The following is a 20,585-nucleotide window of genomic DNA, read 5'->3' on the forward strand; positions in this document are numbered from 1 at the left end:
TTTTGAAGAATAAGGAAAACATATAAGTTGAAAAGACATCTTTTTTACGTCAAGGAAGAACAAATTATCTCGTCAGCAGATGACAAGGAGCCATGTAAAAGCTAATATGAATGCTCTCGCTGGTGTATATGCTCTCGCTGGTGTCGCTGGTGTGTATACTCTCGCTGATGCTGATGTGTATGCTCTCCTAACAACCTCTGCCATATAATTATTCTCTACCAGCTGTATAGAAGATTCGTTTTTTTGTCTTTATTCTAAAACCTAAGTGTATATATCTATACATCACTACCCTGTATTATGTGTGGGGAAAAGATTTAATATACGAAATCAAATATACAAAAAATGGAAGAGAAATTGCTCTCCCAGATCTTCATCCTTGTTGCAACATTTTTATTTTTCTGCTTCAAGCTTAGCTTATACAGCAGCTCAATTTGATATCAGAGCTAGGTTAGCGATGGCAAATCAACCTTCTACAAATTTTTTCTCACTTATTTTTTCTGGAGCTGCTAGTATTGGAATCATCACAGGTCCTCCCCCTAAATCAACTTCTCAACCAAGTGACATCCATCAAAATGGATAGGTCGAACTTCTTGCTTTGGCAGAATCTTACGTGGCCAATTCTAAGAATCTACAGATTGGAAGGTTATCTAACTGGGGAAACTCCTTGCCCAGATCGTTTTATTCAAGTTCCAACCAGTGGTCGATCCGGTGAAAGTTCCAGTGCAGATCCAACCACTGTCTCAGTCCCTAATGTCGAAATGCAATCAAATCCAGCTTATGATGCCTGGATAGCAGTGGATCAGCTCCTTTTGGGCTGGCTTTATAACTCAATGAACCAGAAGATAGCAACACAAGTGATGGGTTGAAAACTTCCAAAGAGCTCTGGGAAGCAATCCAAGAGTTGGTTGGAGTCCAATCCAGAGCTGAAACAGATTACCTCAAAAGAATGTTTCAGCAAACTCGCAAAGGCGCATTGAAAATGAGTGAGTACCTTGCTATGATGAAACGTTTTGCTGATGGTCTTGCCCTTGCAGGTTTCCCCATCTCCTCATCTGATCTACCTTCACAAGTGCTAGCTGGTCTTGATGAAGAGTATAACCCAGTTGTAGTAGCAATCCAAAGCAAAGGAACAACACGATGGTCTGATCTGCAATCTGACCTGCTGTCATATGAGAAAAGGCTTGAGTATCAACTTACTATCAAGACAGGAATCACCGGAATAGCTAATGTCTCACTTTCACCCAGCCCACCTTCAGCCAACATTGTGCATAATCAGTCCAATCCTTCAGCACACACCCCTCGAAACTCTTCTGGATATACACAACCACCAAATTTTAGGGGAGGAGGAGGTCGCAACAGGGGTCGTGGTCGTTGGAATAATGGATCCACAACTAGACCAACCTGCCAAACTTGTGGAAAACTTAGGCATACAACTGATGTTTGCTACTTCAGATACAACAAGGAGTTCGACAACCCCAGACAAACTTACACTCGTATTGAATCTACTCAACTCCCACCAAATCGAAGTCAAGAACAGAACACCTTTGTTCTTCTTACTCATTCAGTTGTAGCTTCACCTGAGTCAGTTGCTGACCCCAACTGGTATGTAGACAGTGGGGCGTCCTCACACATCACCAGCAATCCAAGCTTCCTCCAATCCTCATCTGCCTACACAGGTAATGACAAAGTAGTGGTTAGAAATGGTAAATCCCTTCCTATATCTCGCTATGGACATACAAATATGCCTACTAGTTCTGGTGTTCTGTCATTATTAAATATTCTTTATGTGTCTGCCATAGCTAAGAACCTGATAAGTGTATCCAAACTTGCCAAAGATAACAATATAGTGGTTGAATTTCATGGTGACTTTTATGTGGTCAAGGACAAGGAGTCGGGAGTACCAATCCTGAAAGGCCGGCTTAAAGATGGGCTATACCAGCTGGATGATGTCAACCAGTCTATAAATAATGCACCACTTACTTCAAGATTGTCAGATGCTCGCTTGACTGCTCCATCCAAAGAGTTCTCACGTCAGCTTGCTTTTCAAACCAGCAGGACAGTAACCACAATGCTTCTCTACAGGCGACTTGGCCATCCATCCCCTAAATTTTTGTCAAAAGTAATTAGTGGATGTAACTTACAAATTACTGATAATGAGAAGTTATTTTGTGAAGCTTGTCAGTTTGGAAAGTCTCATGCCTTACCCTTTTCTGACTCTCTTTCCCATGCAAGCACACCTTTTGAACTAGTGCATACTAATCTATGGGGGCCAGGCCCAATGCTTTCTGCAAATGGATGTAGATACTATGTGTTGTTTGTTGATGACTGTAGTCGATTTACTTGGCTATACCCGTTAAAACATAAAAGTGACACTGCAATTGCGTTTAGACACTTTCAAGCCTTTGCTCTTGATCAATTCAATAAATCCATTCACATGTTGCAAATGGATGGTGGAGGTGAGTATAAAGCAGTGGCACATTTATGTGATCAGCTTGGAATTCAAATAAGGGTCTCCTGCCCCTACACTTCATCACAAAATGGTCGAGCTGAACGTAAACATCGCCATGTTGTTGAAACCGGTCTTACTCTCTTAGCACAGGCTAAGATGCCACTGCACCTATGGTGGTATGCCTTTCAAACTACTGTTTATCTTATTAACTCTCTTCCTTCTCCTATCCTTTAGGGTCATAGTCCCATGGAAGTGTTACTTGGAAGCAAATTGGACCTGCTATCTCTAAGAGTCTTTAGGTGTGCGTGCTATCCACACCTTCGTCCATAACAGCACCATAAGTTTGTCTTTCACAGCCGCAAATGTGTCTATCTTGGCCCTTCCCCAATACACAAAGGTCACAGATGTCTTACTGAGGATAGGAAGGTCATCATCTCTCGCCATGTCATATTTAATGAAGATGAATTTCCATTCCAAACAGACTTTGCTAACCTTCAAATCTCTACTCCCATAAATATAGCTCCATCAATCTCTACATGGTTCTTTTCACCTCCTGTCCATCCATCCTCTCCACAACCCTCACCTGAAACAAATCCCTCTATCCAACCTCAATCTCCTCACACTTTTCCTACACCAGCCACAAGTTCACCTTCCCCACATCTTAGCCCATTACTGTCTCCCTTAACTACTTCTCAATCCCCTACAGTGTCACCCTTAACAATACCTCTACCCTCCCCTCCACAGCAATCCCTACAACCTACCACTCAACCTCTCATTGGCACTCATCTAATGATCACCAGAGGGAAGGCTGGTATTTTCAAACCCAAGGCTTGGGTTGCTGAACATATTGAAGACCTTACCCATGGTGAACCAACTTCAGTCTCTCAGGCTCTTACAACTCCACAGTGGCAAGAAGCTATGAATGAAGAACTTGCTACACTACAACGTACAAATACTTGGTTACTGGTACCTCCTTCATCTGATTAAACTATTGTTGGTTGCAAATGGGTCTATCGTATTAAACGTGATGCTTAAGGCCTTGTTCAATGGTATAAGGCACGTCTTGTTGCCAAAGGGTTTCATCAATACCCTGGCTTTGATTATTTTGATCATTCAGTCCTGTTGTCAAGATGTCTACTGTTAGAATTGTGCTTACTTTGGCAATGTCTCATCACTGGCTACTTCGCCAAATTGACTTCAATAATGCCTTTTTCAACGGCAAGCTGAAGGAGACTGTCTACATGTCTCAACCCCCGGGTTTTGAAAGCAAAACTCACCCACATTATGTTTGCAAGCTCAATAGAGCTCTCTATGGTCTCAAGCAGGCTCCTTGTGCGTGGAATGATGAGCTCAAAGCATCTCTTTGTCAACTCGGCTTCAAAGTAAGCTCCCTAGACACTTCTCTATATTATATGCGTACCTTATCCTCCATCACTCTGCTACTAGTCTATGTAGATGATTTGATACTCACCGGCAGCGATCCAACTCACATCGATCATCTTGTTGTCCGACTGCATACACAGCTCTCTCTCAAAGATCTAGGATAGCTCAGCCAATTTCTTGGTGTCCAAATCTCTTATACACCCTCCGGCCTACATTTACATCAAGCTCAATACATAACTGAGCTTCTCTCTGAACTAAACATCAACCATATGAAACCTTGTCCAACCCCTACAGTTGCTGGCATCTCTCTGTCCTTGAGCATTGGAACACCCCTCCATGACCCATTTCTATATCGTAGCACGGTTGGTGCTCTTCAATACCTCACTAATACAAGACCGAACATTGCCTTCATTGTTATTAAGCTTGGTCAATTCCTCAAAGCTCCTACTGATATTCATTGGTCAGCTGTCAAACGTATGCTTAGATATCTTGCAAGGACTCTCCACTTTGGCCTAACCATCAACTGTGATACTTACCTCAATTTAACAGCCTATTCTGATGTAGATTGGGCCTCAAGTATTGATGATCGAAAATCTACAGCTGCTTATTGTCTCTATCTTGGATCGACTCTCATTTCTTGGTCATCTAAGAAACAAATGACAATGGCTCGCTCCAGTACTAAGTCCGAGTATCGAGCTATTGCTCATGCTGCAATCGAGATCATTTGGGTGAAAAATCTGTAAACTGAGATTGGTTTCTCTCCAAAGGGTATACCTGTTCTCTGGTGTGACAACATGGGTGCAGGTGCCTTAACTACCAACCCTGTCTTTCACGCACGAACTAAGTATATTGAAATAGATGTGCACTTCATCCATGACCTTGTCCTTCAAGATCAACTGCATGTTAAATATGTACCCTTTGTAGAATAATTGGCGAATTGCCTAACTAAGCCTTTACCTCTTGATACATTTGTCTACCTTCGAAGCAAGCTCGGACTAAAGGACTTACCCTCTTGCTTGAGGGAGATGTCAAGGAATAACAAATTGCCTCGTCAGCAGATGACAAGAAGCCATGTAAAAGCTTATATGAATGCTCTCGCTGGTGTCGCTGGTGTGTATACTCTCGCTGATGCTGATGTGTATGCTCTCCTAACAGCCTCTGCCATATAATTATTCTCTACCAGTTGTATAGAAGATTCGTTAATTATTTTTTTGTCCTTATTCTAAAACCTAAGTGTATATATCTATACATCACTACCCTGTATTATGTGTGGGAAAAAGATTTAATATACGAAATCAAATATACAGAAAAGGGAAGAGAAATTGCTCTCCCAGATCTTCATCTTCTGCTGCAACATTTTTATTTTTCTGCTTCAAGCTTAGCTTATACAGCTGCTCGACTTCTTAGACTTTGTAGAACGACAGAAATCATCTTATTAGAATGTGAAATAAAAAAGAAATTATTGTAAGTCCAACCATAAACTTGAAAAACTAATCCAATTAAAATATGATTGATATTGAATTTAATAGTGGCCAATAATTATGTTAATATTATTTGTGTAAATTAATGTATTTTTGGTGTATTTGGTGGATTGTTAGGATGTTATGTCTATTTCTAGATACTCACATGTGTGTGTGTGTATTTACTCTTTCGTAAAGATTCACAAATTAGTATATCATTTAAGGGTTGTTTGAGGCACTGGGTTGAAATATGATGTCTAAAGTTCATATGTATGTATTTAGGTTGTAGAGTTATTTGGTTTAAGTTAATATATTTGTGTTTGGGGTGTGGAGTTGAGTTCATATGTCTGGGTATCTAGTGCAGTTTTTTTAATTCTAAATAATCTACTTTTATGATGGTTATTTTTGTTTTGAAACTTTTTTTCAATAATTCTATACATCTTTGTGTTGAATAAAATATGGATTGTAATTTTTCTTTTTTTAATTTGTTAAGTTTTTATTTCTTTCTTTCTTTCTTTCTTTCTGGATTATGAATAACAACTAATTCGCTACATTTCTTGCAGGAATATAGTAAAATGAAATGGGAAACCAAAAACAAATCGAAACTTTTGATTTCTAATTTTTCTCCATGAATTTCACCTTCTTCTTTTTCTTCTTCTTCTTCTTCCTCCTGTTGTTGCTCTGTATTTTTATTCTGTCATTAATTTTTTTTAATTGAATCACCCTCATCATCTTAATAATCAATTGAATGCTATCACATTTCTTCAACAATTTCACTTTCAATTCCTCCAAATTTGGAGGATCATCAGAGAATGATTCTCCATTTTTCACTATTTTTTGCCATAAAATATTCTAAGAAAAAATATCCATTTTATGGGTTTTTTTTGTTATATATTACATACTTTTCAACTGCATACATACTTTTCCAAATATCATAAACATTTATTTCATATGTGAGTTCAGTTAAGTAAATACATATTTTACAAATTTCTACATATAAGTATTACACTTATTGTAGACAAAATAATATTACTTATATAATCAACAACCCTACAATACACTTTAATGGTTATCGGTCTTATAATAGTCAAAAGTAATTGTCGAAGTTGATTATCGAAGATGATTTTTTATGGAGTTTGTAGTTGGAGATGGTTGTCAAAGTCTGAAGTTGGTTGCCACATAAAGGTGGTATTGGAGTTGGTCCTCGAAGTTTTTCGTCGGAGGTGGTTTTCGAGCCCGATGTTGGTCGTCGGAATTGATCGGCGAAAGTAGTTGTCAAAGTTAATCATCCAAGATGATTTTCGCTGGAGTTTGTTGTAGAAGGTGGTTGTTGGAGCTCGAAGTTGGTCACATGAAGGTGATATTGAAGTTGGTTGTTGTAGCTACTCGCTTGAATGTGGTTATTGATGTTGATCATCAAATGTGATTTTCATTGGCATTTGTAGCCGAAGATGGTTGTCGAAGCTTACAAAGGTGGTTGTCGGAGTTGGTCATCAGAGTTTGTTGTTGAAGGCGGTTGCTGGAACCCAAAATTGGTCATCGTAGTTGGTCGCGCGAAGGTGGTCGTCTGAGTTGGGTCACTGGAGTTGTCAATGGAAGTGGTTCTCAGAGCCCCGTAATTGGTTGTCATAATTGGTCGTCGGACTTGTCATTAGAGGTGGTTATCAGAGTTGCTTGCTTGAAAATGGTCATCAAAGTTGATCATCGAAAGTGATTTTCATTAGAGTTTGTAGTCAGAAGTTGTTGTCAAAGCCTATGAAGGTGGTTGTCAGAGTTGGTTATCGGAGTTTGTTTTCAGATGTGGTTTCTAGGACCTAAAATTGATCGTCAAAGTTGGTCACGCGAAGGTGCTCATCGGAGTTAGGTCACTAGAGTTATCATTGGATGTGGTCGCCGAAACCTGGAGTTGGTTGTCAAAGTTGTTATCTGAGGTGGTTGTCGGAACCCGAAGTTGGTTCCCAGAGTGTGGGAATGATAGTTGCCGACGGTGGCCCATGGATGAAGCCATTGAAGACATCGGAAGAAGGGAGAGTTGTGGTGAGTGGAGGTAAGTTGGTAAAATATATCAACTCAACTCTACCAACATTTAATGTTGGTGGACCAAATATTGAGTTGGTATATTATACCAACTCAAATCAACTCATGTTTGGTGAACCAAACACTCCCTAATTGTTTTTCGTAATAAGGAAATTCTTACAAACCAAATAAAAAATTATTGTATTTCATAATCTTATTTTAAAAAATCATATTTTCAAGAATTGTTCGATTTTCTTTTTCTTTATAATCAGACCAAGAGTTGGATAACAACCATTTTGGAAATTCGAATGCCAAATATTTTAAATCTTACATTTTTTAAAAAATATATATATAGTTTACTAATTAAATAAAAATAAAACCTATAGAAATTCATCTCAATAATAACAATTAGTGGATATTAGGTTAATAGAATTGAGATGGAGGACCTTTTTTTATTTTTTATTTTTTTTAAATAAAAAAATAAATAATAATAATAATAATAAAACCCCAAAGGAAAGGGAAATTGCTTACTTGATGGTTAAGACTAAGAATTTGTAAAGCTATTTTTTTAGCTCTTGAAAATAAAAGTTCCACCATCTTCTCAAAGTATGGAAAAAGTTAATGTTACATCACAATTAATTTACCTACTTCACACTTTTCCTAAACTTTTCAACAATGTTGTTCCCTCACTTTATTTCCCCTTTTGGAAAGTGAAAAAAATAATAATTATATATATTTGGTAATCAATCTAAAAACAGTGATTCCAACAAAAGCAATGGCCTTAATTATCTCAATAAGAATCAATCTCCTCAAATTATTTTGCACACAATAATTTCATTATAATCCATCATTGTTAAAACTATGTGCTAGAAATGAAATGTTTTACTCATTAAGGAAAAGAAGAAAGGAAATGAAATGTTACCATAGAAACATATATATGACTTTTGAATTCATTATGTTGTTTCAAACATAGCTATAAACTTTTTATGATAATCTTACTGCCTATAGAAAAGTGATCATCAAGAGTTAAAATCTTTCCATTCTAATTGCCCTCTTAAACAATGACTACTATTTTTTGTTCTTAACAACTAAAAATAATAAATAAATATTAAAATATTATTTTCGTCTATTGGTACATACTTGTTCTCTTAAATGTCTAATTTTACTCTTTATATTTTTAATAAATCTTAAATTTAAGGGTAATTATTTTAAATGGTAAAACTGCTAAAATATTTTCAAGTATAGAAAAATGTCATTATCTACAGTAATAGGTTGCGATAAATTGTGATAGACATCTATCACTAACATTAATAGATGTCTATCGCTGTCTATTACTAATAGATAGCAAAATTTTACTAAATTTATAAATAAATTGACTCATTTTCCTTTATTTAAAAGCAACACAAACGTAATCGTACTTTCAATTTGTTGTTTTATTTTTCTTTTAAATCTATCTATAACCACTTTCACTATAAACTTTTGGAAACATATGTACTTATTATATTTCTTTAATATAAAATTATTGTTATTATTTAATCAATTTATATAAAAATTAACTTCAAAAAATTACATTTAAATTCTATTGAACGTGTAGGGATTAAAATTAGATATTTAAAAATATAAGAATTAAAATAGAACAAAACTCCAAAATTTAGGTAAGAAAATAGTATTTTAACGGTGAAGAAAAGAATCTTGTCAAAATGGGCAGGTTCATCTAAATGATGGACATATCATAGACAAATAAAATGCATTTGAAAAGCACAAAAAAGAAAAGTTGGAAAGACCTTTTAGGAGACTTTTCTTTAAAATAAAAAGGAAAAAAATAATAATAATAAACCCACTTATTAGTGTCCTACATTCACTTCCCTCTTTGGCCTTAATTCCATGGCAAAAACAAATATATTTTGTCTTTCTTTTCCTATTATCAATCAATACATGTCTTTTCCTTCTAAAATCTAAAAGTAATTTAAGAAAAACATTGCCTTGATTTCCAATAATCAAGGATCAGATGTCTCACAACATTATACTGCTTGAAATTTGTCTATATATATATATATATACACACATACAAACATACATCAATATCTACGCATTTATTCATTAATACTAATTAGAGGTGTACATGGATTGAGTTGAATGTGTTTTTAGGACCAAATCGAAAATTCGAGTTGATTGGGTTGGCAACCAAAATGATCCAAATAAAATCTCTAACCCAATCTTTAAAATTCGAGTTGGTTTAGGTTGGGTTGTTGGGTTAACACATGACTAATAATTAAAATCTCATGAAATTCAAATGTTAAATACCAAATTTCTATTATATTTATTGATAAATATCATAACAATCTTAAAAAAAAATATTAAAAAGTCACAAATTAATCAATACAATAATCAAACTTTAAACAAATTCGGGTTATGTTGGATCGACCCAAATTTTTTTTTAGCCAATCTACAACCTATCCCAACCTAATAAAAATAGGATAAGTTGAACAAAACTCAATCCAAGAACAAAACTAACCCAACCTAACTCTTACATTTTGGGTTGGGTAATCCTAATTGTTTAGGTTGTCGGATTATTTGAACACCTTCTAATACTAACACAATTAAATTCTAAAAAGAAAATTTAAGGGTAAATTTAATATGCAGGGCAAACTACTTTTTAGACTTGAGTTTTAAAGAATAAGTGTGTTTGGTCCTAAATTTTTTAGGATAGATGCAGTATTCTCTTTTGTAAAAAATGACATCTTTAATAATACATATTAGGAAAAGTTACTTTTTTTAGAGTTTGGAAGAATATGTGTGTTTGTTCTAGTTTTCAAAACATAATTTTTTAGTTCTTAGTTTTCAAAATGTACATTTTTAGTCCTTAAATTTTTAAGAATATGTTTAAAAAGTCTCGTAACTATTTGTTTTATTTTATATAATTATATGAAATATTGAACTACAAAAAATATGTTTAAAAAATAATTTTAGAGAGAACAAGTAAAGTTGGTCCCCTTTTCGTTTTCTCGAGGCATCAAGCGCTCTTGCTCTTTTGTATTTTTTTAAAAATCACTTTGCTAATTTAAAATAATAATAAAAAAAATTATTGCATGGACCTTTTAAACCTAATTTTTAACTTCGAGACTAAAAAAGATATATTTCCAAAACTCCGTGACTAAATGAATATATTCTAAAAAAACTTAAAAGACTAAAAATGTATGTTTTCAAAATTTAGGGACCAAACACATATTCTTCCAAACTCAGGAACTAAAAAAGTAATTTTTCCTAATATGTATTATGAAAAATGCCATTTTTTTATGAAAAGAAAACTACTTGAGTGTGAAATATACTCACACGAACCAATCTTCATATATGCTTATAGTTCAAAAACTTATTAGACAAAACTCATAGTCCAAAACCAAACTTGTAATCTAATCTAACCACCAAGTTTCATAATCTTTTAGACATCAACCTCCAGCCTATACTTCATTTCAAAGATAACAATAACAACAATAATAATAAATAATAATAATAATGGTCTGATGAAGCTGATTTGTGAGACAGAAATTCAAAAGGATGTTCTTAAAGTGGATTAGAGAGGCCCCACAAATGGTTCATTTTGCCATCTAACACAAAACACAAACAGAAACCAGAATTCTTAAATCCTAGGGCGCCTTCATAATTGTCGTTTCAGCCGATGAACTGACCACCATTATCTATCATTTTTCCAACTGTTTACCCATACTAATCACATGATTTCATATTTAATCAAATAATACATCTCTAGAGTCAAATGGACCAAAAAAAGGAAAAGAAAAAAGATGGACCCCTCCCCTCCAAAGGCTTGGAGATTCAATCAATATGCCAAAAGAACACCAGCAAAATAAGAGCAATTTTCTTTCACAGGGAAAGAGTCTGATTCTTCACAATCAAAATCAGCCCCCACCAATCTCTAGATGACATTTGTAACCAAAAAATATTCAACAAGTTTATTGAACTGCTTAGGGAATCAAAATTTAAAGTTGAAACCAATATTCGAACCTGAAACTTCTGTCAGTTTGGTAAATTAATTCTTTTTTCTTTTCTTTTTTGGTAAAAGGGGAGATAATCTATCATTGAGACAATAGACAGAAGGCACTTACAATACATGTTTTTAAGAAACTCTATTTCTTTGTCACACTTGGAACATCAAGTAAAAGACTCTCCAAGCCACAAATTTTCACCAATAACATAGAAGATAACAGGAACCACCATAACCGGGTGTCGTGGGGTGAGGAATGTAGAAAAGCTGGTGAGATGGGGAGGAGGATGCAAATATTAATAATCAAACGAAAGAAGTGTAAATATATATAACTTATCAGGTTTTTCCAGTTGAAATGCTTGGACTTCCCTGTGAGATTGCTATGTGCTGAGAGACCATGAACCGCACCCACCTTTTCTGAACATTGCTGGTGAAGAGTGTACATACATTACTAACAATTGCAACGATGAGAAGGCACTTGTATCCCCTGCATAGTACAATAGGCTACACAGCATTTTACTGCCAGGGGATGTGAGAGTGAGATTCACCGAGATTTCTGTTGTTTTTACTCTCTGATCCTTGGAAGATATGATGATGTTAGTGAATTGCTCCTACAATTCCTCTCCGCATCATTTCTGCAATATGCAAAGCGTTTGCATCATCACAGTTTCAGTATATAATGCAAAGATATTTCCAGAAAACACTAAAACCTAATATGATTATCATTCCATTTAACAGCCTAATGTAAATGATCCTTTACCAATAAATCAAACCTATATCTCAGTAGGCTATGGTTATTTGATTTGTTTGGTTGCTTTACAAATTGTAAAAATACATAATCTTGTTGGGAAACCTCCCTAGCCCATCGAAGAGGAAAAAATGTCATTGGCCTTTCCCTAAGGCTGAGTTGAGATGGATCATCGACCACCCAGGGGCAGACATGGCTTACTGAGCTAAGTGTTAACCGAGAAGACACATGTGTCTCATCCTTAATCCTAGTCAACTCATGATATGGCACTGATACACATACACATGTCAAGAAGAAAAACATACAAATATCAGGTATGGCTTACCGAGCTAAGTGTTAACCGAGAAGACACATGTGTCTCATCCTTAATCCTAGTCAACTCATGATATGGCACTGATACACATACACGTCAAGAAGAAAAACATACAAATATCAGGTCTTGTTAACAAATGATGCAACGAAAAACTCACACCCCCAAACACTTTGGTCCCTATCAATTGAAGAATGTATCAGACAACTAGCCTACCACCTAACTTTTTCACCAAGAGTCCATCACCCACCTAGTCTTTTCATGTATTCCAATTAAAAATCATCTCTAGGCAACGATGCCACAATCCAACCACCACACCACTCATAGATCACTTTAAGTGGATAGTTGAACTAGAGAAAGTATTGGATCCTCACAGGGATCCAAATTTATCATAATGGGAGCTCCTTGTTTAGAGGAATTCATTCGAGACAATGTAAACCCAGTTTCCCTACTCCACCCTGAGAACAAAGCGGCTTTGACCTAAGGGTAACCACCCCCACCCCCACCCACCCCCCGGTTAATACATCGTTTAGAAGGGAGGAGGGAAGAAATTCACCACTTGCTATGGCTGATTAGGTATGTATGTTGTTATTTAACTAGTTATATTTTGATGATTAAGCATGAGGTAAAGTTAAGTGTGTAAGCTTTGACTTTTAGTGTAAAGACCCTTTCTCCATAAGGGTGTGAACTTTGACTCTTTCAATCATTCTTTAATATATTTCTTTATTATAGTTGGGATAGATATCTCACATAAAAACCAACAAAGATTCATTGAGACAAAAACCAACTTAATATCATAAGATCAAAGTAAACTAACCTCGTTTCCTTTTAAGTTCTTCCTCAAGTTCTTCTTCCCATAGGAAATGCAACAGGAAGATTTATGAATATTTATTCATTCCATTTATTTTTCTTATTTGATTGTTTTGTTCATAGTTAATTTTTCCATTACGGTTAGGCCTCTTGTATTCTTTCCTTATCTTTAGGATAGCAATTTATTGTTTTCCTTCTTTAGTTTTCTCATCGTTGTTTTATAAGGAAGTATTCTTTGTAATTAATAATAATCTATTGTAAAAATATGTTTTGATTGAAAGACCCAATGTTCTTCATGGTATCAAAAGTGATCCTACTTTAAAATCATTCCTTTCTGATCTTTCTAAACACTCTTTAACCCATATCATAGCTAAAACCGCAAAAATTGATGAAATCAATCATAGCCTTGAAAGCCTTGGAAGGATGATGAACACTATGCAACAAGAAATGTAGAAGCTAATGAAAGGAAAAGGGATCCTACCAATGTTCTTGATGGTATCAAAGTGATCCTACTTTAAAATCATTCCTTTATGTTCTCTCTAAACACTCTTTAACCCATATCATGGCTAAAACTGCAAAAATTAAAGAAATCAATCTTAGCCTTGAAAGCCTTGGACGGATGATGAACACTATCCAGAAGCTAATGAAAGGAAAAGGGAGCATAGATACCAACTTTGCTCACACTGCACTTGCAAATTTTTTAGGTACTAATTCTTTTCCTGATAATAAATGGATTGTTGATATTGGAGCAAGCAATCATATAATTCCCTGCTTTTAAACCCTAACGAAACCTCAAACCCTTGAAAAACCAAGTCTCGTTTATCTACCCAACATTGACTCTGTCTATGTTACAGTGTCATTACAATTGCATGATAGTCTTGGTTTGAAGAAAGTGTTGTTCATACCTAAGTTTAGGTACAATTTGCTATATGTTAGTAAGATGACTAAAAATAGTAGCATGAGAGTAATCTTTTACCCCATTGGATGTCTATTTCAGGACCAGGAGAATAGGTTAATAGCCATTGGGAGACTTAATCAGGGCTTATATAAGATTGATGGAACAATGGAAAAAATACAACAACTTTTTGGGAATAATATGATTGTGGATAGACAGTTTCAAACTCTATTTTCTAGAAATGTTAGAAACTTTGAATGTAATGAGACTGATGCTTTGTTATGGCATGCTAGAATGGTACATTGTTCTTTTAATTATCTTAATCATATTAAGGAATTAAACATCCAAATTCCGAAGAATTATGTTTGTAATGTTTCTCCTATGTCTAAGGAGTGTAGAATAACTTTCCTAGAAAGAATTACAAAAATTGGGAAATCTTTTGATCTGATACACACTAATTTATGGGGTCCTTACAAAGTTAAATCCTACTCTGGAACTCATTATTTCCTCACAATTGTCGACGACTTTACTACTTGTCCATATTCAAAAAATCCTCAATGGGGTATTGTATTTTACTTGGCAGCTCATTAATTTCCTAGAAAACAAAGAAACAAGCAATTGTTTCTAAGTCATCGAAGCAGAATACTGAAGCATGGCCACTACTGTAACAAAACTCCAGTGAATAACTTCCATTCTTCAAGACTTGAATGTGAACTACTCTCTTCCAATACAGCTCTTTTGTGACAACAAGGCTACAATTCACATTGCCTCCAACCCTGTCTTTCATGAAAGGACAAAGCATCTCGATATTGATTACCATATAGTAAGAAACAAGCTCAAAGAAGGGTTCATCTCTGCCTCTTTTGTAACTTACTCCCAGCAACTTGCAGACCTATTTACGAAGCAATTGAGCTCGTCCAAGCTTCAAAGCTTTATCTTCAAACTTGGTTTTGGTTACATGCTTACACTATCTCCCAGCTTAAGGGGATATAGGAAATACAACAAAAAGATTTACGAAGATTTATTCATTCCATTTATTTTCCTTATTTGATTGTTTTGTTTATAGTTAGTTTTCCCATTATGGTTAGGCCTCCTCTATTCTTTCCTTATCTTTAGGATAGCAGTTTATTCTTTTCCTTCTATAGGTTTCTCATTGTTTTTTTATAAGGAACTATCATTTGTATTAATAATAGTCTATCGTGAAAATATGCTTTGATTGAAACCCTACCCTAATGTTCTTTGGTATATAATGCAAAGACATGCACAGAAAACACTAAAACCTAATATGATTATCATTCCATATAACAACCTAATGTAAATGATCATTTACCAATAAATCGAATCTATATCTTAGTACATTATGGTTATTTAATCTGTTTGGTTTCTTTCCAAATTGTAAATACATAATCTTGTTGGGAGAACCTCCCTAGCTCATTGAGGAGGGAAAAATGTCATTGGCCGTTCCCTAAGACTGAGTCAAGATGGAGCATCGACCACCCAGGGACAGAGATATGGTTCATCGAGCTAAGTGGTAACCGAACAGACACATGTGTCTCATCCTTAATCCTAACCAACTCATGATATGTCAGTCCACATACGCATGTCAAGAAGAAAAACATACAAATATCGGAAGGTCTTGTAGCCAAATGATGCAATGAAAAATTCACACCCCCAAACACTTTGGCCCCTAGCCTACCGCCTAACTTTTTCACCAAGAGTCCATCACCCACCTAGCCTTTTCATGTGTTCCACTTGAAGTCATCTCTAGGCGACGATGCCACAATCCAACCACCACACCACTCATAGATCACTTCAAGTGGATAGTTGAACTAGAGAAAGTATTGGATCTTCACAAGGATCCAAATTTATCATAATGGGAGCTCCTTGTTTAGGGGGAATCATTTGAGACAATGTAGACCCAATTTCCCTACTTCCACCCTGAGAACAAAGTAGCTTTGACCTAAGGGTAACCACCCCCGTTTAATACATTGTTTAGAAGGGAGGAGGGAAGAAATTCACCACCTGCTATGGCTGATTAGGTATATTGTTATTTAACAAGTTATATTTTGAGGATTAAGCATGAGGTAAAGTTAGTGTGTAAGCTTTGACTTTTAGTGTAAAGACCCTCTCTCCAAAAGGTTGTAAACTTTGTACTCTTTCGATCATTTTTTAATATATTTCTTTATTATAGTTGAGATAGATACCTCACATAAAAACCAACAGAGATTCATTTAGACAAAACCCAACTTAATATCATAAGATCAAAGTAAACTAACCTCGTTTCCTTTTAAGTTCTTCCTCAAGCTCTTCTTTCCATTTCCTTTGTCTTTCAGAGAAACTGCAGGCAAATTTTCCATTATTGACTGTTAAATAACTTACCACAAATAAGGTATACATATAAGCTAATAAATTACAACCTTGGTGTTGAAGAGTCTGGCTGGGTTTGAAGTAATTTGTTCCATTCCCCAAGTTGCGGGGACTGAATTTCCTGAAGAGCTCGATCTTGCAATATGCTAGCTTGTTTTATACGGCTCTGACGGCTGGAACAGTTACCAGCATCAGTTGATGAGAGTCTTTTACCACGCAGTTTACTTGGTGACCCACATTTTGGAGGCAATTTCAAAAAATTAGATACACTCTTGATATTCTCAATTCCAACTGTTCCCAAGGCATTAGCTGCATTAACTGTGCTGCGGAACTCTTCGTATAAAGGTGTTTGCAGCTTCTTCAGTTCTAGAGCCTAATGTTTATTTCAGAGGAGAAATATTAATTCTGACATAAGAAATATCATGCTCCGTTGTGCAAGCTTAATAAAGAAAACAATAATTCCATCACTCAGAAATATCTTGGAGAAATAGAAGTACCTTTTCATCCAGGAAGGCTTTAATCTTTGATTCCGTAACCTCTTCGTCATCCTCAGCTGCTGATTGACCACAAGGAAAAGTGAAGTCACTCCCCTTTCCAGTTTGAACGCCAGACAATTCCATTAAATTCCCTCCCAACTCTGAGCTCTCATCCAAGTCATCATTGGGTTCACTCATAGGATTGAAACTCTGGTAAAAATGGAAATGTGCTCATTCTTGGTTTTATTTAAAACAAAACAAAATCAGAGAATCAATATATACCTTATTCAAATCAGTTGATGATATAATAGATTTATACTTCATTGATGAACTAACAAATAGATCTTTATCATCTATCTGGCACATATCATCCTCAAAATTGCTCGAGCCCCAGTTGGACCGTGACCCATAGTTCCCAGAAAATACAGAAGAGCACCTCAAGCTACCCATTTCACAAATATTTTTCAAGCCCTCACAGGTTGAACGTTGGATTGTAGACTTCTTACTGCACATGGCCAACAAAAAAACATTAGTCTAGAGTGCACAGTTTGACAGTGGGCAACAAAAATCATCAACTAAACCCAGAAATTTAACAAGCATTAATTGAGGTCCTTACAGATCATTAGAGTTCAGCCTAGAATCAGCAACCTGTTTCCCAGATTCCTGCAATAGCAATGATGTTAAGATGGGATGGTAAAACCATTGAAGAAACTAAAGTTATACAACAACTATACAAACCGCAAAAGAGGCACAGACTGCTGCAACAGGTTCTTGATACTCACATAAGACAAATGGATGCTACATATCCAATGAAAATGGGTATGAGTAGAGCTTTCTCGAACACAGATAAATACATATCTTGACCAATTGATAAGAAACGCCTAAATAATTTAGATATACCTGCAGCAAGTCTGATGCAGTAGGCCTTGAGTTTGGTTCCCTGTGAGCATTTTTGAACAGTTATAGATGAAGTTAAACAGAGTAAATGTTTCAATCAATCTTATTGATAATGAAGATATCATTAACTCTTCCAGGGAAAAAAAAGTCTAAGTGAATAGCAAAAGTCTGAGTTTCGAAAGTACTCTTGTAGACATTTTAACAGAAAATCTTTAGCCTCAGCAGATAGATGCTCAGGAATGGGCGGATGGGACTTAGTATTCCCTATATGGAAAAGAGCAGCAACCTGAAAATAGCATTCAAAAATCATTGATAAATTATTCGAAGAAAATGTAAGAACATACATGCATGTTAAAGTAAATTCACTTTCTAACCTCTTGATACTGTTGGCTCCATGGAGGTTTCCCTGTTGCCATTTCAATAACAGTACACCCCACACTCCATATATCCGCAGAGCTAAGACATCAAATTAAGAAGAGCAAGAGTTCTAAATGTTAGCTTCTTTAGAAGAAAACTTCATGTTTTTCTTCTACTACTTTTGTTACATCACCATTATTATTTAAGAATAAGTTTGAGCACATTTGCATATCTCCCATGCACTACAACAAATTGGTTCACATCAATGGCATGGTTTAGATTTCAACACATTTGAATTCTTCCTATGCATTAAAATATATGTCCATGTCAACGGCATGGAGTGAAACAGTTAAAGCAAACAAGACTGTTCACCATAGGATGATGATTCTTACAAGCTATGTCCAGTCTGGAGAATAACTTCAGGAGCCATCCAATATGGAGTACCCTTCATTGATTTGGCTCCATTTATAGTTGCCTGTAGCATAAATGCTAATTATTATGTTAAGAATACTAATAATTAATTTAGATAACTAAATTAGATAAACAATGGGCAATACCAGCTCAACAACTTTCTTGGATGCACCAAAATCTGCAAGTTTAATACACCCCTTATTGTCTACAAGAATATTTGCACCCTATGTCGAGCAGTACATTATTCAGTTAATTTCTATTTAAAGAAAAGAAAAAGAAAAAAAAAATAGAAGGTTAAAAGTTAAAACTCTTCCTCCTCTAAAAGGGGTTTCACCATCACCTTTATATCCCTATGCATGATGCCGTTCTTATGAAGGTACTCAAGCCCCAATAATAGCTGCTTCGTGTAGGTTTTTATAACCTAATTTAGAAAAAGATCAATAACCATTAGCAAAATTTCAACATTAAGTTTATTCTATTTCAATACTGAGAGGTTCAAAGACTAAAGATACAAATATACAATCACTTACAGACTCAGGAAAAGACCCAAATTTCCCTAACAGAGATGATATTGATCCTCCAGGAACAAACTCCAATAGAATATTTAATGAATCTTCCTCTCTAGCAGTTCCCAGATATCTCTAAAATCACAAGAAGGAAAATAAGGAAGAAGCTACCACAACTCAAGAATAAAAAACTAGTAAATTCCAGTTACCACAATATTGGGGTGAGAAAGATTCTTCAAAAGCCTCACTTCCTCCTCCAGCTCCCGTATGTGAGCCTGAATAGTAATGTTAAACGTAAAGTGTGAAAGTGTGTTCGGGGAACTCAATTCGAACCGAGAAAAGTACAGAAAAATTGCTATCTAATTTCAACTGCAAGTCATCCACATCAAGCAAGCTTCAAATTACTAAACGTTCTCACTTGGGCTTTCTCCCTTGAAGCACTATTAGCCGCAATTGAGACCTGCAACCGACGCAGAGGAATTTAGAAACCAGAATTTCAAAACCGATTACAACCAAGAACTTCATAAAAAATGATCTACAATAACTGACTTGTTTGACTGCAAGAAGCTCTCCAGAATCGAGATTCATCCCCATATAAACTCTACCAAAAGCACCACATCCGATCAACTCTCCCTTCCGCCACCAAATCGGAGGCGCATCTTCCTTTGCAACCGGAGGCAGAGCCCGCAGTGACTGCTTAGAAAACAGTCCATTACGAGATTTACGGATGCTGGAGCCGATCTTCCCTACAAGGCCACCGAACCTCCCACCGTCGTCACCGTCGGGAGCAAGAAATACCAAGGATCGACGAACAGATCCGAAAAAATCTTGCATCGTTGTGAAGACTCTCAGATCGCTAGAAGTTGATGGAATTGGGGGAAATTAGTGTTTAGGGTTCTATGAGACCAAATCTAACTGTGGCCGAGTGGGAATTTGAATGGAGATAACAACGGTCGAATTTCTATTTTCAAAATTAAATAATTTGACGAATTTGATATCTTTGAGATGGTGGACTAATATTTGAGGTTTTTGCATATCTGACCCTATACTTTTTGTATTTTATATTTGCTTCGTCCCCGAAGGTTCCTTTGTTATACCCTATTTTCCTCCGTTTACGTGTCATCAATGGGAAATATTAATTTATGCCCTGGGTTGCATCAAAAGTAATAATTATACCAATTTTTTTTTAATACAAATAATTATACCAATTTAATCTTTAAACATTTACAATTTATATCCTAAAAAAAAAAAAAAAAAACAACCTAACGAGAGTTTAAGGACTATTGTTTTTAAACAAGTTTAAGGGTTATATTAATACAATTATTAGTTTGGTTTGCTTGCATACTTAATTATTTGATTAAATTAGTAAATGAGCTACGTGTATTGCACGTATTTTTTAATCTTAAAAATACCTACTTGAGTTGAATTTGAGAAAATCTACGTTTATTATTAAAGATTAAATAAAATAATATTTGAATAATGGCATTGAGAAGATCTATT

At 35.4% G+C, this 20,585-nt stretch overlaps 1 protein-coding gene and 1 pseudogene across 2 annotated transcripts; one reads left to right on the plus strand and one right to left on the minus strand.

Annotated features, from left to right (window-relative positions):
• Nucleotides 1–4,101: 4,101 nt before the first annotated feature.
• Nucleotides 4,102–5,001, plus strand: LOC150032116 (secreted RxLR effector protein 161 pseudogene; annotated as a pseudogene).
• A 6,173-nt stretch (nucleotides 5,002–11,174) lies between these two features.
• Nucleotides 11,175–20,119, minus strand: NP3 (NPK1-related protein kinase 3). 2 transcript variants are annotated; one of them, XM_090307753.1, is made up of 18 exons: nucleotides 19,635–20,043; nucleotides 19,504–19,545; nucleotides 19,295–19,360; nucleotides 19,110–19,220; nucleotides 18,920–19,000; nucleotides 18,726–18,803; nucleotides 18,561–18,643; nucleotides 18,186–18,267; nucleotides 17,997–18,097; nucleotides 17,815–17,854; nucleotides 17,653–17,712; nucleotides 17,531–17,577; nucleotides 17,197–17,419; nucleotides 16,936–17,124; nucleotides 16,489–16,811; nucleotides 16,348–16,409; nucleotides 12,382–12,449; nucleotides 11,923–11,943 (listed from the first exon to the last, which is right to left on the minus strand). In XM_090307753.1, the coding sequence occupies exons 1-18, from the start codon at nucleotides 19,917–19,919 to the stop codon at nucleotides 11,938–11,940; spliced, it is 1,947 nt and encodes a 648-aa protein (XP_090163879.1). In that variant the 5' UTR covers nucleotides 19,920–20,043; the 3' UTR covers nucleotides 11,923–11,937. The 2 variants fall into 2 exon arrangements, with proteins under 2 accessions (XP_038906731.2, XP_090163879.1); XM_039050803.2 differs by lacking the exon at nucleotides 12,382–12,449 and having other exon boundaries at nucleotides 11,175–11,943; nucleotides 19,635–20,119.
• Between the last annotated feature and the right edge of the window lie 466 nt (nucleotides 20,120–20,585).

The sequence above is a fragment of the Benincasa hispida genome, chromosome 12 (assembly GCF_027475165.1).
Source record: "Benincasa hispida cultivar pf3 chromosome 12, pf3_genome.v1.1, whole genome shotgun sequence".
In the NCBI taxonomy this organism is placed as follows: domain Eukaryota; kingdom Viridiplantae; phylum Streptophyta; class Magnoliopsida; order Cucurbitales; family Cucurbitaceae; genus Benincasa; species Benincasa hispida.

Excerpts from the sequence above, each read along its gene's own strand:
- NP3 (XM_090307753.1), bottom strand. The coding sequence starts at position 19,919 with ATGCAAGATTTTTTCGGATCTGTTCGTCGATCCTTGGTATTTCTTGCT. Across the intron at positions 19,361-19,503 it reads CTTCAAGGGAGAAAGCCCAA|GCTCACATACGGGAGCTGGA; the intron begins GTGAGAACGTTT and ends ATTACTATTCAG. Across the intron at positions 17,713-17,814 it reads CTGCATCAGACTTGCTGCAG|CATCCATTTGTCTTATGTGA; the intron begins GTATATCTAAAT and ends TTGGATATGTAG.